Source organism: Sinocyclocheilus rhinocerous, unplaced genomic scaffold, assembly GCF_001515625.1.
Source record: "Sinocyclocheilus rhinocerous isolate Xijiao unplaced genomic scaffold, SAMN03320098_v1.1 scaffold633, whole genome shotgun sequence".
In the NCBI taxonomy this organism is placed as follows: Eukaryota; Metazoa; Chordata; class Actinopteri; order Cypriniformes; family Cyprinidae; genus Sinocyclocheilus; species Sinocyclocheilus rhinocerous.
The window spans coordinates 497246-519923 of NW_015654568.1; the positions used below are offsets into that span (position 1 = coordinate 497246).

General features: G+C 37.4%; 1 protein-coding gene and 1 long non-coding RNA gene across 3 annotated transcripts in view; both read right to left on the bottom strand.

Moving 5' to 3' along the window:
- The window catches only part of LOC107717664 (uncharacterized), a 21605-nt gene extending 16239 nt beyond the window's left edge, over positions 1 to 5366 (bottom strand). Inside the window, exon 1 of the long non-coding RNA XR_001637330.1 lies at positions 5356 to 5366. This is a non-coding gene — a long non-coding RNA (uncharacterized LOC107717664). The remainder of the gene's footprint in view (positions 1 to 5355) is intronic.
- A 6258-nt stretch (positions 5367 to 11624) lies between these two features.
- Positions 11625 to 21916, bottom strand: LOC107717663 (cytokine receptor common subunit beta-like). Of its 2 annotated transcripts, none has more exons than XM_016524488.1 (13): positions 21689 to 21916; positions 21496 to 21616; positions 20230 to 20399; positions 20043 to 20140; positions 17549 to 17681; positions 17318 to 17453; positions 17092 to 17243; positions 16810 to 16940; positions 15111 to 15300; positions 14745 to 14850; positions 13117 to 13183; positions 12573 to 12664; positions 11625 to 12436 (listed from the first exon to the last, which is right to left on the bottom strand). In XM_016524488.1, the coding sequence occupies exons 1-13, from the start codon at positions 21777 to 21779 to the stop codon at positions 12058 to 12060; spliced, it is 1866 nt and encodes a 621-aa protein (XP_016379974.1). In that variant the 5' UTR covers positions 21780 to 21916; the 3' UTR covers positions 11625 to 12057. The 2 variants fall into 2 exon arrangements, with proteins under 2 accessions (XP_016379974.1, XP_016379973.1); XM_016524487.1 differs by having other exon boundaries at positions 20043 to 20143.
- Between the last annotated feature and the right edge of the window lie 762 nt (positions 21917 to 22678).

Consider the following 22678-nt stretch of genomic DNA (forward strand, 5'->3'; position numbering starts at 1 on the left):
TCAGTCAGTCAGTCAGTCAGTCAGTCAGTCAGTCAGTCAGTCAGTCAGTCAGTCAGTCAGTCAGTCAGTCAGTCAGTCAGTCAGTCAGTCAGTCAGTCAGTCAGTCTGTCAGTCTCAGTCAGTCTCAGTCAGTCAGTCAGTCAGTCAGTCAGTCAGTCTGTCTGTCTGTCTGTCTAAATATATCTCCATCTCAACATTTTTAGATAGTTATATATACAATATATATATCAGGGCTTGACATTAAGCATTCTCATGTGGTTGTCCTTCGGACAAGTAATTTGACAAAAAAGTTACTTGGCCGCAGAGAAAAAAACAAACATTTAAATTAAGTTATAAATATAATTATTTATTGTAGTTATACAAAACATAGTATAGTGTCAAGCCATTTTGAGGCAGAAAGAACAGCTCACTCAATAAGTAGAGTCTGTAATCACTTTTTGGCAAGTGTAAAACAGACGGACACGGACGGCAATCAGTTTTCGGCAGACAATCAATTTTCAGCAAGACACCGGCAAGTATATGCGCTTCCGGGTTTAGCGCTGCCGATTGAAGAGCGTTAGTCAATGAAATGTACAGTTTTGCATTGTGCTTTGAAAACGGCAGGATAGCCTAGATTTATGCTTTCAGTTTGAATAGAAATATCTTATACAGTACAGTTCGTCTATCTAAAATGGTAATTGTGAATTAACAGCTGTCAACAATGTCGGTATGCAAATGCGGGGTCTGAACTTATTTGCACTGCGCATGTTTATTTTGGTCGCGCATGCAGACCTGCGTGTGCACCCCTAAAAAAAGTAGGTGTGTGCGATATTGACAAAAAAGGTATCTCGATATTTTCTGGGATTTTTTCAATAACGATAATTAGACAATATTTTGCTGAGTGTGTTATTGTGCTGATATCTGAAGGACTACTGTGGACAGCTATTGTAAGTATGTTTTCTTAATAGTTTAAGCATTTGCTATTGACTGTTCAAATGTGGAGTTTTGCGTCGTGTAGAGTATCGCATCGTGTGTGTGTGTGAGAGAGAGACAGGGTCACATCACAGTGGAGTCAGCTTTCTTAATCGCGGCTTGTGTACTGCAAATACATACGAGCATCATCACTCTGTCTGTCTCTGTCTCTGTTCCCCTTTCGGGCTTGAACTGATGGTAAAACTAAGGACATTATTTAATGTCTTTACATTTATGTAAAGACATTAAATGAAAGCTGAAGCTCGCGATTATGGAAAGGGGCGTTACATTTCCAACGCGTGCTTGTGGTGTTCGGCCAATCACAATGCACTGGGTCAGCTGAAGTCACTGTTATTAAGCAAGTCATTGCGATTGAACCAAATCATTTAAACGGGTGATTCATTCAGGAATGAAACACCGTCATGTTGCTCAGAGACGCCAATGAGTGCTGTGTTTGGAACTATTTCTGTTGGCGGAATAGTGCAAAAACAAGCAATATGGTGTCTCTTAATATTAACTTCTTGTTTATTGAACTGTTGAAAAATCACATTTGTAATCATGCTGATTTTTGGAGCAAAAAAACGGCGCTCGATCTTCGTGTGATATTGTAACTATATGAAATGAGATTTATATATATATATATATATGAAGAGTTCATTTGCAAAAACCGATAATTCCATTTTAATTTTTTTTTTCAGAAATCACGTTTTTTTATTGCGCATTCCAAGTAATATCAATCAGGACAAAACCGGCTTTTTTGACAAAACGTGTTTAGGGTTCAGATCGCGCTATATGTGGAGAATAATGCACGGCAATCAGCTCCTTTTTTTTTAAAAGTGGCGTTTATCAGTTTTTGCAAACATATATATATATAATGATGTATTATCTAAAATAGGTTATTCATACAATATATGAAAATTATTTTATTTGTGTGTGAACCAATGAACCTCTCATTTAAATATATTATTTTATATTATATTATATGAACAATTCATAATATTTTTATCATCAACATAAAACACACACACACATACTGTATATACAGCTATCTATATATATATTAGCACTTCAAATTTGATTATATTTAATTATGTGAACCAATAATGTAAATCTAAACCTTGAATTTGCATATAATTAACATTATATTAGCATACGGTCCTTATTATAATAATCCCTCTCTGGGTCTCTCTGTTAATATGCTCAGTTCATCAGCATAACAAACGGATGATGTCACGTTTAAATCTTTTTAATGAAGTTGACCCCGCGTCTGTCTTGCCACACAAACACACACTCACTCACTCATGCATTTCTGCTCATTTTAATAGAGAGCAAATCTCTGTGGACTTGCATAAGCCTCTGATCTCTGTCTCTATCTCTCTCTTCTGAGTACTGTGAGTGATGTTATTTTCTTAGAAAGCCTCCAGTCAAGCATCTGTTCTCTCCTCATTAATTTCACCTTTTCTTTCTGTGACTTACAGTAATTTATCAGAAATTTAGCAAAGGACGCTTAAATCAGGACACCTTTGGGTTGTTTATATGTTGATAAACCATTAAAAAAAAAATTCAGTGTACTGGATTGCCTTAGGTCATAATAATTAATACTATTTCTTCATACTTAGTGTTAGTGATTTGAACAAACCCCTAACGCTATAAGTACTAAACTTCAGCATAGCTTATTCTACACCATTTGGGCTAAAACCATAAATGCAAAACCAAAAACACATCTTTGTAACTGCATAGCAATGTGCTACAAACACATATAACACCTTAGCAACCACATAACAACATCCTAGCAACCACCCATAACACATTAGCAACAGCACTGCAAAATGCTAAAAGAAAAAAAAAACACCTTAGAATGTATTAAAAAGCCATATAACAATACCCTGGCAACCACCAACAACACTTTAACAACAACAGAGCAATGTACTTAAAACCACTCAGTACACCCTACTGCATAGCAACATGCTAAAAACACTTAGAAAACCCTAGCAACTGCATAGCAATGTGCTACAAACACTTTGAATACCTTAGCAGCCACATAACAACATCCTAGCGACCACCCAGAACACCCTAGCAACTGCATTACAAAATAAAAAATAAAAAAACACATTAGAATGTATTAAAAAGCCACATAGCAATGCTCTGGCAACCACCAACAACACTTTAACAACAACAGAGCAATGTGTTTAAAACCACTCAGTACACCCTACTGCATAGCAACATGCTAAAAACACTCAGAAAACCATATCGACTGCATGACACCCTAAAAACCACTCCGAACACCCTAGCAACTGCATAGCAATGTGCTACAAACACATAGAATGCCTTAGCAACCACATAACAACACCCTAGCAACCACTTAGCAACCGCATTAACCCCTTGGCAACCACCCAGAATAGCAACATGCTTAGCGACCAGCTAAAACACATAGAACACTTTATCAACCACTTAACACCTTAGCAACCATCTATAACTTCCTAGTAACCGCAGACCAATGTACTAAAAACCACTCAGAACATCTTTGCAACCACAAATCAATGCCCTGACAACCAGCACACACAACATAAAAACTGCATAGCAATGTGCTAAAAACCACTCAAAAAACATTCCAACTGCATAAAAATACCATGACAATTGCCTTGAACTCCCTAGCAACCACATAGCAACACCCTGGCAACCACACGAAAACCCTACCATTGAAACCACACAATTTTTTATAGGCTTTTTGTACAGCGCCTGATGCCTGACATCAAGATAACACTAGCGAGAGAGATCATGAAGTCATTAGTCTCATGGCTAATTGTGTCTTTCCGTGGCAAATGGACCCATTTACATGATGAATCACACGAACACACTCACAGTGAGGAGGTCTTGGAGCACCAGACGACCCTCATTAGTCGTTCTGCAGCTATATAAAGAGCTGTAGTCCATCACTGTGATGGAAAACGAGCATTCATGAATACTGCATGTGGACCCTAACTTTAGCACTGAGCACAACTAGAAGCTACAAGGAGAGTCCGACCTTAAATTTAGCTACAACCAACACAACAACATCAAAGACAACAAAACCATAAAAGCAGAATTACAGACAAAACAACAACAGTTTTAGTTTCATAAAACTAGCCTTTCAGGTCAAAGGTCAATCCAAGTGTGCTAACATGCTAATGCTAACTTGTTGTACTCTTAATTACTTGCTGTAATCAAACAGGTGAAATGATAACAATGGCACTGAAGAAAGGACACCTTGAACCAACCAAACCACCCTAGCAACTGCATAGTAGTGTGCTAAAAACAACCCAGAACACCTTAGCAACCACATAATGACACCCTGGCAACCAAATACAATAACAACAACATATCACCTTAGCAATAATCCAGAACCCCCTTATAACTGCATAGCCACATGTTAAAACACTCAGAACAACATGTAGCAATAGCCTGCCAACTATCCAGAACACCCTAGCAACTGCATAGTAACATGCTAAAAATACCTCAGAACATCTTAGCAACCACATAATGACACTTTGGCAACCAACCATAATACCCTAGCAACCTTGCAGAGCAGTGTGCAAAGGAACACTCTGAGCACTTTTGCAACTATCGTAACATTAAAAACACCTTAGTAATGCCAACACCTTGGTAACCACCTAGAATCCATTTGCAACTAAATAGCAACATGCTAAAAACCACTCAGAACTTAGCAACACCCTGGCAACTAAGCTGAACCCAACAGCAACATGAATACCTAGAATACCTTAGCAACTACACAATGACACCCTGGCAACAGACCAGAACATACTAGCAAAATGCATAGCATTGTGCTAATAAAACAACATAGCTACACCCTGGTAACCAACTTGAACTTCCTAGCACCTGCATAGCAATGAGCAAAAAACTCCTAGAACACCTTGGCAACCACCAACCACTCAACTTAGTAACAAATTTGTAATACCCTGGCAACTAAATAGAAGCATAAAAATGACATATTTAACATGATAAAACATTACATTTTAAATATTTACATCTATTCATGTAGCATAAAAACTACTTAGATTACCTTAGCAACCACATAATGACACCCTGGCAACCAACCAGAATATCCTAGAAAGTGCATAGAATTGTGCTAAAAAGTCAGAAACATTTCAGCAACACCTTGGCAACCAACTGTAACATTCTAGTACCTGCATAGCAATGGGCAAAAAATCTCTTAGGGTGCGTCTCTATCAGCTCCCCAGCTCCCGAGCTTGTGAATCAGTAGATCGTGTACACGAATTCGGTCACTGGTAAGTTCCCTGACTCACTGCACGTTGGTACAGTGATCACTCGAATTCCAGTGACATGATTACGTATAACGTCAACGGACAACAATGTAGAACGTCATTGCTAGAATTAATAAACAACAGGCAGGACCAATCTCATTTTGATATAATTTTTTATTATCTTTAAAGACATTCTTCTGTTACATGCTCTTACAACATTTCAGCCGAATATTAATTATAAATGTTAATTAGATGTGTTCATTACCTGTCTAGCGATGTGTGTTTATGTTGAAATATACTAAGAAAACGGTTTGTCTTTTCAAATCTTCTATCACGTGTCATATTTATCAAATTGGCTTGTGTGGTTTATGTTTTGTGCTTTTTTTATTTCTGGTAAGGGAGCATAGTGAGCGCCCATGCTCCCTAGAATTTGCGATTCATTGTGGGATTTTTCAGGGAGCGAACGTTCCAGTGCACTGGAAGGATTTCGCGATTGAGACAGCCCTTGAAATGGCAGACTCCCTGATCAGTGCCCTGACTACTGAACAAGGGAGCTGATTGAGACGCACCCTTAGAACACCTTAGCAACCGCATTAACACCTTGGCAACCACCCGGAACCTTTTGCAAATGCATAGCAACAAGCTAAAGACCACTCAAAACTAACCAGAACACTCTATTACACGGTACATTTCATTTACCATAAAAACTACTTCGAATACCTTGGCAACCACATAATGACACCCTGGCAACCAACCATAATACCTTAGCAACCACAGAGCAATGTGCAAAAGAACACATAGAACACTTTTACAACTGCATAGCAACGTGCTAAAACCACTCAACAACTTATTAATAACCTGGCAACTAACCAGAAGCATAAAACTACTTACAATACCTTAGCAACCACATAATAACACCCTGGCAAATAACCAGAACATCCTAGCAACTGCATAGCATTTTGCCAAAAACCACTCAAACTTAGTAACACCCTGGCAATTAACTAGAACACTCTATTACATTGTACATTTACTAATTTACATCTGTTCATTTACCATAAAAACTACTTAGAATATCTTAGCAACCACATAATGACACCCAAGCAACCAACCAGAATATCCTAGGAAATGCATAGCGTTGTGCTAAAAACAGTAAAAACAACTCTGGCTACTATACTATAACCTGCAAAGCAATGAGCAAAAAATCTCTTAGAACACCTTAGCAACAGCATTAGCACCTTAGTAACCACCCAGTACCCTTTGCAAATGCATAGCAACAAGCTTTAAAAACTACTCAGGGCAACACTTTGGTAACTAAACAGAACATTGTGTACTTTTTTTACGCAATTTACATGTATTCGTTCAGTATAAACTACTTAGAATGCCTAGCAACCAGAGAGCAATGTGCTAAAACACATTCAGAACACCTTTGCAACTGCATCTCAACAAGCTAAAAACACTTAGGACATCTTAGCAACTGCATAACACCCTGGCAACCACCTAGGTGTTACGGTGGCGGTTGTTAAATTCCCACCCTGATGTCAACCAATCATCACTAAAACAAAAGCAGGCTCTCAGAAAACAGCGAGAGGAATGCAAAATGAGTTGAATGGAGGCCTATGAAGGTACATCAGAAGATTTTCTGGCTGTCACTACATGCTTGAGTTTGGAAATAAGCCTAAATTCAGTTGTGTTCAAGGCCTATGACAGGTCTCAGCACAGTTCATGAAGAGACCCCACCTCCTACAAACACACACGTACAACAGAGAGCAAGAAGAAAGCGGCTCTTTTCTCTTTCTTCTAAATGACTCTTGCATATCTTGATTGTGAATGGCAGCCCTGCAGATGGAGAGAGAGAAAGAAACAGACATCAGAAAGATAGAGCATGGAGGAATGTATCGCTAAAGGGGAACTGACAGTACACTCATCTTTTATTCTTTCTTCTGATGGCCAGCTCAAACCAAAAAGGAGGGAGGAGAAGAAGGGATGGAGGGTGAGAGTGGAGAAAGACTCATTTAGAAGAGTTTAAAAGGCCATATGTTACACTTTTGAAGCAATTTTCGCAATAAGGTTCATTTATAGCTGCGTTCACGCCATCTTGTAATTACCGTAATACCAGTGGCAGCATGTGACGATCTACTCAGAGCGGTTCCACGTCCTCAGTCTGGGAGTTAGTGCCTAGTTAATGTCTAAATGAATCTGGCATCGATCAGGTGGTTCAGCGATCACATGGTCCAAGTTGTAGCTCTCAGAACATTCCAGCTTACAAGTTGTAATTACGAGTTCTCCAAGCATGTGAGCACTTTGGCATTGACAGTGTTGCCATAGAAACACATAATTCCGAGTCCAAGGACTTGGAACTGCTCCGAGTAGAACATCATGTGTTGTCATTTCAGAGTTTCGGAGGTAATTACGACATGGCTTATGATACTTTAGCGATTTCGTCTGCCCATCCAGTCCTGATGGTTAATGGTAAACAAACTTGGCTTGCTGTCCTTAATGGAGGCTTGAACCCGAGACTCAGATTGAGCTCCGAGTTCAACCCCCCTTTGCGATACTACATGCAGGGAGGATAACAGAAATAGTGGAGGAGATGGGGAAGTGGAGGGATGCCGGAAGAATTGTTGTTGGGACAGTGCAATGAGTGCTGCTTATATAGGCTCCTAATGATTATTGACAGGACTGAATGATTAGGCTCTTCCAAAAGATACATTTGGAACTTCATATATGACCCTGGACCACAAAACCCGTCTTAAGTGTCAATTTTTCCGAAATGGAGATTTATGCATCATCTGAAAGCTGAATAAATAAGCTTTCCATTGATGTATGGTATGTTAGGATAGCACGTTTGGCTGAGATACCACTATTTGAAAATCTGGAATCTGAGGGTGCAAAAAAATCGAAATATTGAGAAAATCACCTTTAAAGTTGTCCAAATTAAGTCCTTAGCAATGCATATTACCAATCAAAAACGAAGTTTTGATATATTTAAGGTAGGACATTTACAAAATATCTTCATGGAACATGATCTTTACTTAATATCCTAATGATTTTTGGCATAAAAGAACATATAATTCCGAGTCCACTTGGAACAGCTCCAAGTAGACCATCATGGTAATTATGACATGGCTTACAATGTTTGTGTGTTTTTTGCACCAGAAAGTCATAACTCACTTTTTATGACCATTTCTTAAATATGCACTATACCTTTGAGACTTCAATAGGTAAAGGTGCTCTGAAATGGCAAAAGGAAAGAAGGGACAGAGCAAAACAGATGGGATGATAGTGGTAGTTGAGTTCAAGAGGCAGCTGTGAGTGTCAGATCTAAAACAGGTTGTGAGAGGTATATTGGCTATCTTCAGTGTTCCAACTTCATCTACAGTCACAGAACATGTTGATTCTCCAATTAGGAGAACTTTTCTGCTCCATATGGTGACATTATACCAATATCCAAAATCCAGTTATTCCAAGACTTGTGATATTTCATCATATATGATACAAAGTCTGTTTATGAAACAATGAAGTTTTAAGATTTCATATCAAACATGCTTCTAATTCAAGAATCAAACAAAGTCATGACCTAATAACCACAGCAATTTCTAAATGAGGGGTCTCCAAACTCTGTCCTGGAGGGCCAGTGTCCTGCAGAGTTTAGCTCCAACTTGCCTGGAAGTTTCTAGTATGCCTAATAAGACCTTGATTAGCTGGTTCAAGTGTGTGTAATTAGGGTTGGAGCAAAACTCTGCAGGTCACCGGCCCTCCAGGACAGAGTTTGGAGACCCCCGTTTTAGATGGTCCATTTCTGTAGCCCAGTGGTTCCCAATCCTGGTCCTGGAGAACCCCCAAAACTGCATGTTTTTGATGTCTGTTTTATATGACACACTTTTGAGGTCTTGGAGTCTTTACTACTGAATTGACGAGATGAAGGTGCGTTTGATTTGGGAGCCTTCTGAAATTGGAATCTCCAGGACCAGGATTGGTAACCACTGCTTCAGCCTACTGACAATACATTGGTGCAATGTCTTCACAAAATCCAGTTTTTCCTGATATACTGTATCGCTGTAACAAGCTTCATGGGGCAACGGAAAAAAAGAGAAATGGATGGTGGTTGATGAAAACAGGGTAAAAGGGGAAGGGTGTGAATGAAATGGAAAAAGGAAAGATGGGAGTGGGCAAAACAGATGGGATGATGGTGGTAGTAGAGTTCAAGAAGCAGCTGTGAGTGTCAGATCTAAAACAGGTCATGAGAGGCATATAGGGGGACGGGTGGGAACTAAAGGAAGGTACGATGAGGGTCGAGACTTTGTGAGATTGAGAAACAAAGATTAAAGAAGAAGAGAGGCATGAAAATGTGAAAGTGTATCTGTAGGAAGTGAAATGGTTGGGAAGAGGATGCACCTGATGGAGGAGAGGAACGAGGGATGGGTGAAGGTGTGGAGAGGTGGGCCATAAATCCTGAGGGGGGCGTGGCAAACACAGCTGTTTCAGAACAAGCCAGATGTGAAAGACGAACAAGAGGGATTTTAACTTCAGAATGTAGCTTCTCCTGCACTGTTGTTTATGAACTTTTAAAACGTGAATTTTAGAGCCCGGTCTCATGAAAATGCGTATAAATAGTACGCCAAATAAAAACAAAAACTTGTGGTATTGATACGCAAAAATTGACTTTGGCGTGCATATGATACGCACGTGTTTGGCGTGCATATAATACGCAGTTTTCACGTGCATATGATACGAAATTTGTTAGCGTGCATATGATACTCAGTTTTTCGCGTACATATGATACGCATCTACCCCACAACCCTAATCCTACCCATTGCGTAGCATATAGACGCCAAAGTACATTTTTGTGTATCAATACCATGAGCTTTTGTTTTTATTTGGCGTACTATTTATACACACTTTCGTGAGATCGGGTTGGAATTTTACCACAAATCTTGCGGGATATTTGGAAGAATTTACATGCAACTTATTTGACCTAGTGGGATAAAAGTGCGTATGTGTGTTTTTTGGCCTGCAGCCCACAGCCAGGTGTGGAAGATACAGGTGAGATATCCATCCATCAGATTAGGTGACACACAGACGTCACATTTAAAAGGTTATTTTGATTGAACTCAACCTAGTTTTGAAAGTGAATCTCTGTTCTGTCGTTCATTTTTACAGAGCGTGACAGAGTATATCTCCATACCGCCTTATCTCTACCTCTTTATTTTCGTGCAGTCGCACCGTTGTTCAAATGACAGCTGTTTCCTTTGACAAGCAGACCTTCACTGCCTGGAGAAACACACGCACATGCACATAACGTCTCAAAATAAGAGAGTGAATGGTAATTACTCATTCTTAAGAGTCAAACAGCTGTTCACTGCACGCGTCTATAGTCATTCAGAAAACACACAATGAAAGAACAGCCAAGGGGTGAAAACTTAAGAGTGGTAGAGTGAGATGTTTAGAAATCAAAAGAGCCGAGATAACACAAACTCTAATAATTTGTATTTGAGTGACACTTCTCTCCAAAGAAGCTTAACATAAATTTATCAGTATGTCATCCCCGGAAACCGAACCCATGACCTTGGCATTGCTAGCACAACGCTCTATCTGTTGAGCTAAAGTAATAAAACCAGCTACAAGACTGAAGACACAAACATTTTTGCTGAGAAATTCATATTGAAATCTCTTTTGATAGCAGATCTGATGACAATTTGAGACAATGTAGAGATCTCTTTTGAAACTCTAGAGCAGTGGTTCTCAACCGGGGGCCTCAGGAAACTTCCAAAATGATTTAGAATGATCAACAGTAAGATAAAACAAAAAATAAAATAAGAATTAATTTTTTCACCCCTCAGCAAATTGTTCACCCTTTGAAGAACCAGGGTTCCTTGAGAAAAACACGATATTTGAGGTAGCTTCATTTGAAAAGTGGGATTTCTAGACCAGGAAAAGTCATGTAAATTAATAAAATGCCATAGGCTTTTTTTTTTTTTTTTTTTAGAAAAAAAGCACATTTCTTCTAGTTAAGCTCTAAAATATTTTATAGAGTATAAATTGTGAGTAAAAATATACTTAAAAATCCTTATCCTTAATCCTTATCCAGTAAATAAAATAGATAACGGATTACAGATTAAAACAACTATCAAAATTCACAGGGTCGTCAAATACTTTTGTGGAAAATTAGGGGCACTTGGATTCAAAAAGTTTGAGAACCACTGCTCTAAAGTAAGATTAAATAAGGCATTTTGCTCAGGAAAAATAATCTGAGAAACGGGAGACATTGTATGCTCTTCATTTAGTATTGATGTCTATAAGAAATAATTGAGATATCAAATTTGTGTTTTTTTCTGTTTTACAGGTACTGAGTGAAATATTTAGTAGTTACACAAGACACAATATCCAAGATTAAAGAGATATATTTGGCAGACAACTACATTTTATTGAGTGAAACAATAATGTGCATGTAAGCTTATAAAGCAAAGGGTGATTGAGGGGTGTTTAATCCTGCTCCTCGAAAACCAATGATTTAAGCCCCAATGTGCCCCAACACACTTGCCTGGAGATTTCATTTTGTTCATGTTTATTTCATGAGTTCATGTTTCATGGGGTATATTTAACTGGGGTCGGAGCTGAACTCTGCAAAACAGTGGATCTCCAGGAGTAGGCTTGCACACTCCTGGCATCACCCAAAGTCTCAAACTACAGTAGATTATGTAGTACTGTACTACACTCTGGTGGTCACTGCAGAAACAGCAGCCATGAGTTTCTGTGATTTCCTTCATTATTTGATATCTTTGTACATGTTTGTATTCTTTTAGATGAGTTGAAAGTATGCGGAATATATAAATATATACACCACTCAGAGTCTTCCTGGAGCACTTCCTGAAGAAGGTGGATCTTGTCTTAAATTTGTCCTTCGTTTAGGTGAGATCAAATCAGGCTTAGGGCAATTCATGTACCCATCACCCATTTCTACATTCAGACAACAAGCCACTTGCGATGCATTCTGGGTAGTGCCAACAGAAGTTGCAGGATTCTGCATGTATCCCTCTGAACATGGGAGAACTGGGTCATGGAAGTTGGTGGTACGAGGCTGAAATGGACCATTTCTTCCCATTGCATTCCCAGAGGAACACAAGGACACAAGGCATGGATCATCAACATGCAAAATCACTCCAGTGCCCTCGGTTTCTCTGTACTGGTTGTTGGCATCAACGGTTAAGATATTTTCTGAATCGCTGCATGGAAAAACAAATCATTGGCTATCACATTTATCTCCCAAACTTCTCTATTTATCTCTTTATAAAGAATTTTACGACTTCCCATTCCAGAAATTCCAGAGTGTTCCAGGAATAGAGCCTACAATTTACTTACAATGAGGACAACTGTGGATCTACAATCTGAGCATTACTGATATCAGGATCCTTCAATTCGGTACAGCAGGGGAAGTGGTCCATCTGGGGATGCTATTGGTAAACAGGATGTCCCACACAGTCAGCTTATGATTGTGTACTAAGTTTAGAAGATTATATGCCTCATTTATATCTAGTTCTAATGATTTGACAAGAAGTTGACATTGATAAATACAAGTGTCCAACAAAAATATTGTCCGATCAATTAAACTGCATCCGGAGGTAGGCGCTAAATGTAACTATATTGCATTTGTAGTTTAAATCCTAATGTCATAAGTCGAAGGCCCACCCACATTCCTGTCAATCATCTTTTGTACAAAAACAAGGTTTTTAAAAATTGTTGATGATGTTTGGCTTAAAAAAAAAGAATTAAGAAGTCATGAAATCATTGATTTAATCGACTTTGGCAAAATACGAAAATATTTGTCATTACTTCTGTTTCATTATACCAGATGTAAACAAGGCCATAGTGATGTGATGTGGTCCAAGCTACCAGCTCAACCTACCTGTGACACCTCTGAGACTTTGCTGTGGACAGGAGAGGGAAGAGACACGTCCCATTCTCTCAGTCTTCTGAAGAGAGAAAGAGACAGAGAAATGTATGTTTCCTGTAGTTGCGTTTTAAATTTCCTTTTTCTGTCATTGCAATTGACCCTTTGCCGGAAGCTTGACTGACAGGCATTTGGACCAATCATAATGCCGAATCCGCCATTTTGTCCGACAAACAAACCAGACAAGAGAATAGATTAACGTCGGTGGACGTGAACTTGAAAAAAGGTGTGTATTGATGTCTTTCCGTGGTTGAAACAAGATACCTTCTGATGTTCATTCATGTTTATTTGTGCTATAACTAGTAAAAAGGAAGAGATGATCAATTCACGTGCCGTTTGAACTGAGGCGCTACAACGATATGTCACAACACATTAAAGCAGAGGTCCCCAACCACCGGGTCGCGACCCACTACCGGGCCGTGGAAGAATTGCTACCGGGTCGCAAGAACATTCTGGGAAAAATGTGTATAGATATGACACTTATTTATTTATGTTAATGATTGTTCTAATTATTCTGTATTTTCTTTGTATGTGATTGATATGGAGCAGCAATTAGACAATTTCATGTTAAATAAGTAAATGAAAGATTGCTCTGATCTGTCACATATTAGGAGTTAAACGGATCGCAGTTGATCGGTAATAGGTATGGATGAGACCCTACCATTCGGCACGCACATAATTCGCAGATTCATTTGCCAATTTACACGTACAAACAATTTTAAACCACAAGAAGAAGAAACGAAAGAGAGCTCAATTCGTTACTCATGCGCTGTGCTCGCACACAATCAAAGCGCGCACTAGCATAGAGACGTGTTTCAGACAGCGTGGAAATACCGAGTTGCGTATACATAGGCCTACATATAAAATTAGAATGTCAAAAACCCATCACGGCATTGTCATTCTCTGTGCTTTAAATTTTTTTTTTTCTTGCTTATCCGATCTGTGACTCAAAAAAAAATAAAAACCACAATATAATGCGTTGAACCACTATCTAATGCTATTATAATACTATATAATAGCCTAATATATATATAGGCTAAGGCTAAGGCTATATACCCTGCAGAGACCTGAGTTTCCTCTTTCCTTTTCTGCGATGTGTTTTTCACTGCATGAGAACATGATGTGTGGCATGAGAGCGGCATAGCTTGTCGGACATAAAAGTGACGTGACATGTGGCCAAGTATGGTGACCCATATTCGGAATTAGTGCTCTGCATTTATCCCATCCAAAGTGCACACACACAGCAGTGGACACACACACACCGTGAACACACACCCGGAGCAGTGGGCAGCCATTTTTTTGCTGCGGCGCCCGGGGAGCAGTTGGGGGTTCGGTGCCTTGCTCAAGGGTCTCACCTCAGTCGTGGTATTGAAGGTGGAAGAGAGCGCTGTACATTCACTCCCCCCACCTACAATCCCTGCCGGTACGAGACTCGAACCCGCAACCTTTGGGTTACGAGTCCGACTCTCTAACCATTAGGCCACGATAGCATAGCAACAGTGTGACACATAGCAACAGTAACTAAGGGGGGCGGGTCTTTGCAAAGGGTCAATTGATTATTGAAAAGAATTTTAAAAATGTACCGCTGAACGATAACCAGAATGATAAAAGCTATGATGGAGACAGCTGACGCGAGAGTCGCAATGAGGAAGTACAGGAGAAATGTAACTAGATGTGGCGCAAGAGGTTCTGAAAGAAAAACATACATTAATAAGGTTTATACCAAGGGTGTCCAATCCTGCTCCTGGAGGGCCAACATCCTGGAAGTTTCTAGTGAATCTAAAGACCTTGATTAGCTGGTTCAGGTGTGTTTAATTAGGGTTAAACTCTGCAGGATAGTGGCCCTCCAGGAACAGGTTTGAACACCCCTAATTTATACAATGTATGATGTTATCTTGTATTGTACAACAAAGATATATAGATATGTAGGGAGTGGAGTCGTCTCAAACCAGGCCGTGTGGTCCAGTAGACGGGGTCGCTCCACTCTGAGGGATATCCAGAGTAACGCCATCCTGAACGTCTGGATGCACTCACATTACAGCGAACCTGAGCATGATACTCTGAGGAACCCTTGAGAGAACGCTCTGATATAGCAAACACCATCTCTCCGTCAGAGAGAAAGATGCTCTTTACATCCTCCTACAGACAAAGATGAAGTTAACACATGCATGAGAGAATGAAAGTTGGTGTTTGAACAGCTATGGCACTTTTGGCCTTGTGGACTTTTAGAAGATACATTAAACTCTCTTAAAGCACATTTTTGAGAAAACATATTTATTTGTCTACTAACAATGTACAAAAGTGGATATACATAAAAGTGGATATACAAAAATGAGTAATTCAAGTAATATTTTCCTTGATTTTATATTTTCCTCACATATCAGAAGTTTCATATCTGTTGTCTCCTTGGTAAACAAGTAAACTAAGTAAAAAAAAAAAAAAAAACTGTATTAGTTGGTAAATTGTTAATTTTTGTGGAAAAGGCAAATTTGGTTTAAAAATTGATGTTAATCATTATACAATAAAAGTAGTAAAATGTATATATGAAGACATGGTGAAAAGTATCAATGTGACCTTCATATATCCAGAGCTGGGTAGATTATTTACAAATTATAGTCCATTCCAGATTATATGATGAAAACTGTAGTTAGTGACGTAATCTGGATTACTCGTTTTAGGTAATGTGTTCTGATTACTTTTAATATTACTTTTAGATTAATTTAACTAAGCTTGTTTTAAATAAAAAAACAACAACAAATAAACGCATCATATTGATATAAAAAATATTAAATTTTTTATATCAACATTATAAAAGGCATTAAACATTACATTAGTGAGCTGATAAGAGAGTGCATAGTGAATAGTGAGTTGATAAAAACCTAATAATTAAATAATAAAAATTTAAAATAAAAGCACTTAAACACTAAAAATATAAATATTTAATTGTTTATATGCACGTCAATGCAACGATTTAACAACATCAGAGGACTATAAATGTGAATGTGTTGTTAAATTATTGAAATATTAACTTTCTCAGCAATATTTCAAGAAAATATTACATTATAAGAGTTCAGCTGACAAAAATGTTTGGGAATCCCTGCATTACATGAACAAACATTAACAAACATGACAACAACGACATTACATGCCCAAAGTTTTCCATGTTTGAAATATTTTTGTTCAGACTTAATAATTTACTGCCACTGTGTGAATAATATGTAATCATGTAATTGTAATCTGATTATAAGCATTTTAAAATGTAATACACTCCAACTACAAGTACAAGTTTTGGAATCTGATTACTTAATCCAGATTACATGTAAACAGTTACTATCCAGCACTGCATACATCAAAAAAGTTAAAGAAACACCATTAAAATAATGAATATTTAAAAATATTGCATAGACAAACAATATTTAGTGTTTTATCTCGTATTTTAACCTATATCATACGTCATGCATTAGAAAGAAATTTTTGCACATCTTTTGCACAATTTTTGCCTAAATAGGAGCCGTATGTAAAAACAACAACAAAAGTAGTACAAATAAAAAAGTAACTTCATATACATAAAATTTTTTTTTTTTAAATACTGGGATTTTCCTGCCAGTTTAATAGATGAAAAAACACCCTTATATATTTAATACTCACAGGAGTTAGTAGGCTCAAGTACTTGAGTTCAGTAGTGAGAGGTACAGTACGATACTTTGTTAAAGTCCAGTTCAGAATCCAGTCTTCTCCTCTCAGTTCAACGCTCAGACCCGTGGGACATGCAGGCTGGACTAGACCACAAAAACCACCGATACAGACCAGATCAATAACACAGCTCTGAGAATCTGTAGAGGTTTTGATTAAACAGCTTTCTGGAATACTTGATTCTGATTAGCCTGGCAAGTATTTTTAAAAGGGGGTTTTATTTGTAGAGGTACAAACTGTGTTCGTAAGAGCGGATCACTTTGGTCACCGGCATTGCCGTGAGTTGCACCTGCAGCACTCCAGGCTCAAAGACATTGAAGACACCAACCACCCTCAACAAAGCTCCTTTATTTGTGACCTCCACCTTCTCAACACAGCACCACTCGTTCCTAAAAGAGAAAGATCACACCAGTCAGAGCTAAAGACACCGTTTACACCATCTAAAACGCTCTCGAACACTCACGGTGCAGTGGAGTGTGTCCGGTAGGACAGTGTGTAGCTGATGTACTGGGCCAGATCTGTTTTGAGATCCCAGCTACAGCTCAAATTATTCCCATCGCTGAGCACGCAGTTTAGGTTAGATGGACCAGGGAGAGAGTCTGAAACAAATAATGGTCAATAATACTCCAGGACACCAGGGGGCTCCACTTGCCTAAAGATAAAAGACTTCCACTGGGTTTTCCTTTATACTCACACTCAGATATCAGTTCTGGCCTGTCAGTCAAGACCTCAGTTTTATTCTCGCCGTCTTCCACGTGTTTCTGTGTTGGTTTGTTGTGAATTTTTCCGCCATTTTTGTCCTTGATTATTTTATGGTCAATTTCCAGCTACAAAGGTACAACATACGATTCAGTTCGACACTTAAAAACAACAAAATCACTTTATGTTATGTTTAAACCTCCAAAAAGCACGAAGAACTCTTGTAATATAAGTCTTTTCAACAGTCTCATGGCAGCTTGTAGCTATTTTATGTTTTATCGAATTGATGGCTAACACCGTGTCCTAATCAGATGTGACGCGACGTAACAAGATTCCAGCGACAACCAATTTGGCTGTCCACACCAGACGCGAAATAACAACATGGCGCGACAGAATCACTCTATATCACAGCTATTTCGAAGCGCAGCTTCCCAACGAAATGGACAAGTTTATAACCTAATTCATAAATATTAAACCTTTTAACATTATTAAAATACATACTGAGTGACTGATACCATCTTTGTTGGAATACGGATTGTTACGCTTGTTGGCTCGCATTGAGTTCGCAGTTTTAATGTAAATGTTTGCTTTAATTTATTTTCGAAATCTGAGGTACACTATCTATTGTTGCTTTCAGTATGGCCATAAAGGTCACGCAAAATGATATTCAAACTCACGTTAGTCACTTTTAAGACTGAATAAAGCACATTATCAGTACCTGAGACATCGCAGAATTAGATACCATTTCTAAAATAGAATCTTCGTGTGTCGTCGTCACTGCTGGTTAGGAAAATATATATTTTATCGTGTGTCGCAGGAATCGCGTCACGTGTATTTAGGACAGGTTGTAATTTGTGTGAAATGTTATGTTTTTGTAAGATCTGATTATACAATAGCATGAAGGTAGGGGTGAACCTTCGTGTTATTTTTTTTCCTAAAAATTATGTTTTCATACGAAATCACCAACTTGTAAAACCAAGTGTGCCGCACACGTCCTGAAAAGTGAAGCCAAAACATTTTGATCGCCATCTGGTGGCTGGCTGAAGTATAACGAATACTTAAACGAATGGGACGTAACCTAACTAAAAAAAATCTAAATGCATTTCAAATCAATTTTGCCCAAAGATAGTTTCCATCATTTTAGGTAGTTTTTTTTTTTATCACACTGATGTACGTTCAAGTGTTTTTCTAATAAAATTGTTTAGTTCGTAAAAAAACGGCTCCACCTCACGATCACTACTGCGCAGACATCATATCAAAATGACGTAATTTTCGCAAGATGACAGCAGCCATACTGGGTTTTGGCTTCACTTTTCTATAGTGGAAGGATGTGAAGATGCATTATCCATTAAAGCAATAAGCCCCAAGAAGCCGTGGTTTACAGTGAATTTATAACAGCTAAGGGGCATTGTTAGGCACGACGTGAAGCGAACCCCTTAGCTGTTATAAATTCACAGTAAACCACGGCTTCACGGGGCTTATTGCTTTTATAAAATGGTTATTGCCGAGCAACACACAAATGTAAACAAAGGTGTATTGCTGCGTCCCAATTCGCCTACTTATACTATGCCCTAAAAGTATGTACTCTTTTTGTGAAGAAAAAGTACATACTTTTTAGTATGTAGCAGAATAGTAGGCAAGCTTTGGGACATACTACTTCGTCCTAACTGCGGGACGCTCTGTTGCTTAGTTACATGCATTCTGTCACTGTTTAAACTGCACTGTAATCATCTTGTCTCATCGAGGCACATTTCGTTTAATTCAATTTCCTACCGTATTGGAGAGAAATCTGCCAGTCGCGGGTCTATCATGCCGAGAACTCTCTTCATGTATGCATAATGATGCATTTAAAAGTTAATGACCAAACATTTAAACCTAAATGTTCACAATGTTGCTGCAGATGAAATATAACGCGCCTAACATTAAATAAATATTTTTCGTCAGGTTAGACATTGATTATTTATCACTCAAACCCCTTTCTCTGCCTGTCCGTTGCTCTCGCATATCCGCCATGTTTGCAGTTTTTAAACACTTTTGTAGTAGTTCTAATCGAATCCTCGTCCACCGCGCAATGCGTTGTGGGTAATATTAGCCGTTAGAGTGCGCATTGATCTGCACTTCGAATTTTAATCTCAAGTAGTAGACCATCCGGGAATCTTTGGCATACACTTTTCAACATACTATGATTTGGGACATACTAATTATATTTTCGAATACTATATAGGACGGATAGTATGCGAATTGGGACGCAGCATATGTTTGTAGGGTAATTTACAACAGCTTCGAACTTGGCTCAACCAATCAGAATCAAGGCCCGGAACTATCCGTTTTATAAGTTTCTTTACAGTCTATGTGTAAAACAGTCACATTTTCTTGAAAGATCATGTTGGTTTTTTTGACCATGAGGAAGTCAGAAATCATTTTCAAAGACATTCTCGTGTCAGTTTAGCATGACCTTTGACTGAAAGTGTGGTCGTTTTGACACTCACTGAGCGCTCTTGGTCATGCTGTCTGAAGGGGTCAGAGGTCAGAGGTGAGGGTGGCGGTGTGTCATCTAGCTGGTAAAAATTCCAGTATGGATCTGCATCTTCTATAGGGAAGTCAAGAGTAGACTTAGCTTAAGCATTACATAAATAGCCAATGCTTAGGTATGTCTATGGTATAAATCTATTGTACCAAATTTTGTGAGTCTGAAGGTTCTGGAAATGCCGGAAGAGTGTGCCATGTGGAAGAAGAACAAGTCATCAAAGCCGATGGCAAATAGAGATGTGTTATACTGACAATAAACTCTCTCCATCCCAGTGGGATTCTGGGAAGGGTTAGGAGTCGGAACACAGGGCGATACTCTGAAATAAAGCAAAAAATCATAAAAACAAGCAATCATGAGATATATTTTAGTCTTTTAGTTTATTGTATGTGTCACGGATTGATCATGAATCAGTTTTTAGATTTTAAACTGTGTGATTATCAAAGCATTTTCCTAAACTACTTGTCCAACTATTATTTTACTCTATTGTGACTCTAATTAAATTAATATAATATACTATTAATTTGTAATAACATAACATTTCTAGTATATTATACTGTATTCACTGAATTGCTTAAATGTTTTAAATATTAATAAATACATTTATTATAATAAAATGAATAAATATTAAATGATTAATTTTATTACCAAAAATATTACATTAAGAATAGAATGCTGTATTATATTATATTATATTATATTATATTATATTAGTTTAGTTTAGTTTAGATACAACTCAGATAAAAACTACTGAATTTCTACATATTATTTTGCTAAATGTATAATAAAAATAGCTGTAAATCTATCAACTTTATTGTAAAACAAAAACGCAGTGATGGTGTTACAAGCATTACTTACAGAATACATTATTCATTTAATAAAAACAAGACAAAATTGACTTTTTACATAGAATATACTATTCCCAAATAGTATAACGTAATTTATACACTTCTACTTCTACTATACACACAGGATTGCCTTTGAATATAAGTCGTCGTCTCTGTCAATAATTAAGTAATTCATACTGCTGTTTAAAAAAATGAGAATATTTTATAGTAGAAAAGGTACCAGACACATTAAATATAATTCTTTACTGTCCAAAGTAGGGTAACTAAATATTAACATTTTCCTAGTACAATTACTGACATTGTTTAATGTATAATACTGTTACTTAATTATTATTACCTTACTATTATTCATATACTAACACAACTGAATTATTTCACTATTATTACTCTACTACTATACTATTCCTGTGCATAAATTATTATTACTTTACTATTATTACTTTTCTAATATGACTAAATTATTACTCTACAAATACTACTCTTCTAATATGCCTAAATGATTATGATTCTACTATTATTGCTGTACTAATGTCCAGTGATCTGAATGAAGACGCGGCTCACTCTCACCGGTGGTCATCTGGATCCATGTGGAGCAGAGAGAGATGAACAGGAGGATCGTCTCTCCAGCTGCAGCGGATATGAGAGCGGTAGTCATTACGGCACGCCAAAGACTCCAGAGCAGAGGATTCTGGGAACAGAAGATGTAGAAAAAGCTAGAAACACCTAATGATACTGAAACACAGAGTAAAAGAACCCTAACCTGGAGCAAACGTGTCAAGCTGAGGACATCCTGCGAGGACTGATGTCCACAGTACAGTCAGAGTCGAGGAGAGAGAGATGTTTGGACGCATGGAGAAAACTGACTGAACAACAGCAGGCCAAGAGGAAGGTTCTGATAATCCCTAACAAACGAGAATAATAATTAGATGAGTCAGAAACATCAGTTGAGCTTACCGTCAAAGCGCTTGTTCTTCACTGCTGTGATGAAGCCCAGGCTCTGCCGCTCACACTGACATCCTCAAGTGTTATGAACTTGTGTGTGCCTGTGCCAGCTTGACCGCAAATGTGTTTACTCTCTAAAAGGTTCAAAACTGCTTTGTTTGCAGATTTCAATGTGCCATATGATTCCTTCCCCTAAATTAGAAAGTAAAACTGCATTTAAAAAAAAACAATCTCAATATGCCAGTCTAATAATCTATTATAACTCATATACTAACACCTATATTATTATATCATATTATTGCAAATTCTGTATATCATATTTTAGATTCTATTTTTTATTAATTAAAAAAAACTTTAATATTTAATGTTTCAAAAACACTGAAATAATAAATTAACAGAAAAGACTATTATTAATTTAATTGCTTACATTTGTAAATAGTTTAATTATTAATTAATCATTGTGTTAAATTGTTAAGTATTACATATATACTTATATATTAAATTATAAATTATTCATTACATTACATTACTATTTGAATACATAATACATTTTATTTTCTATTCTGTTTTTAATTTAATATTTAACATTTGAAAAAAAAATTAAATGATATATTGAATTATTATTTTAATTGCTTAAATGTTTTAAATATTAGAACAAATAAATATTAAATTATTATTTTTAATTTTATTTTTATTGCATTACTAATTTAATAAATAACATAATATAATATAAATCTTATTTTCTATACTATGGATAATTTAATTAATTTTTATGTTTTACATAAAATCTAATTCTACTTAAAAAGAA

Bases quoted from the DNA above. Each gene is read 5' to 3' on its own strand.
- LOC107717663 (XM_016524487.1), bottom strand. From the start codon at position 21,779: ATGCGTCCAAACATCTCTCTCTCCTCGACTCTGACTGTACTGTGGACA. The intron at 17,454-17,548 runs GTGAGTATAAAG...TATTTGTTTCAG, and splicing joins GCCAGAACTGATATCTGAGT to ACTCTCTCCCTGGTCCATCT. The intron at 13,184-14,744 runs GTACATTTTTAA...TTCTCTCTTCAG, and splicing joins ATTCTGGTTATCGTTCAGCG to AAGACTGAGAGAATGGGACG.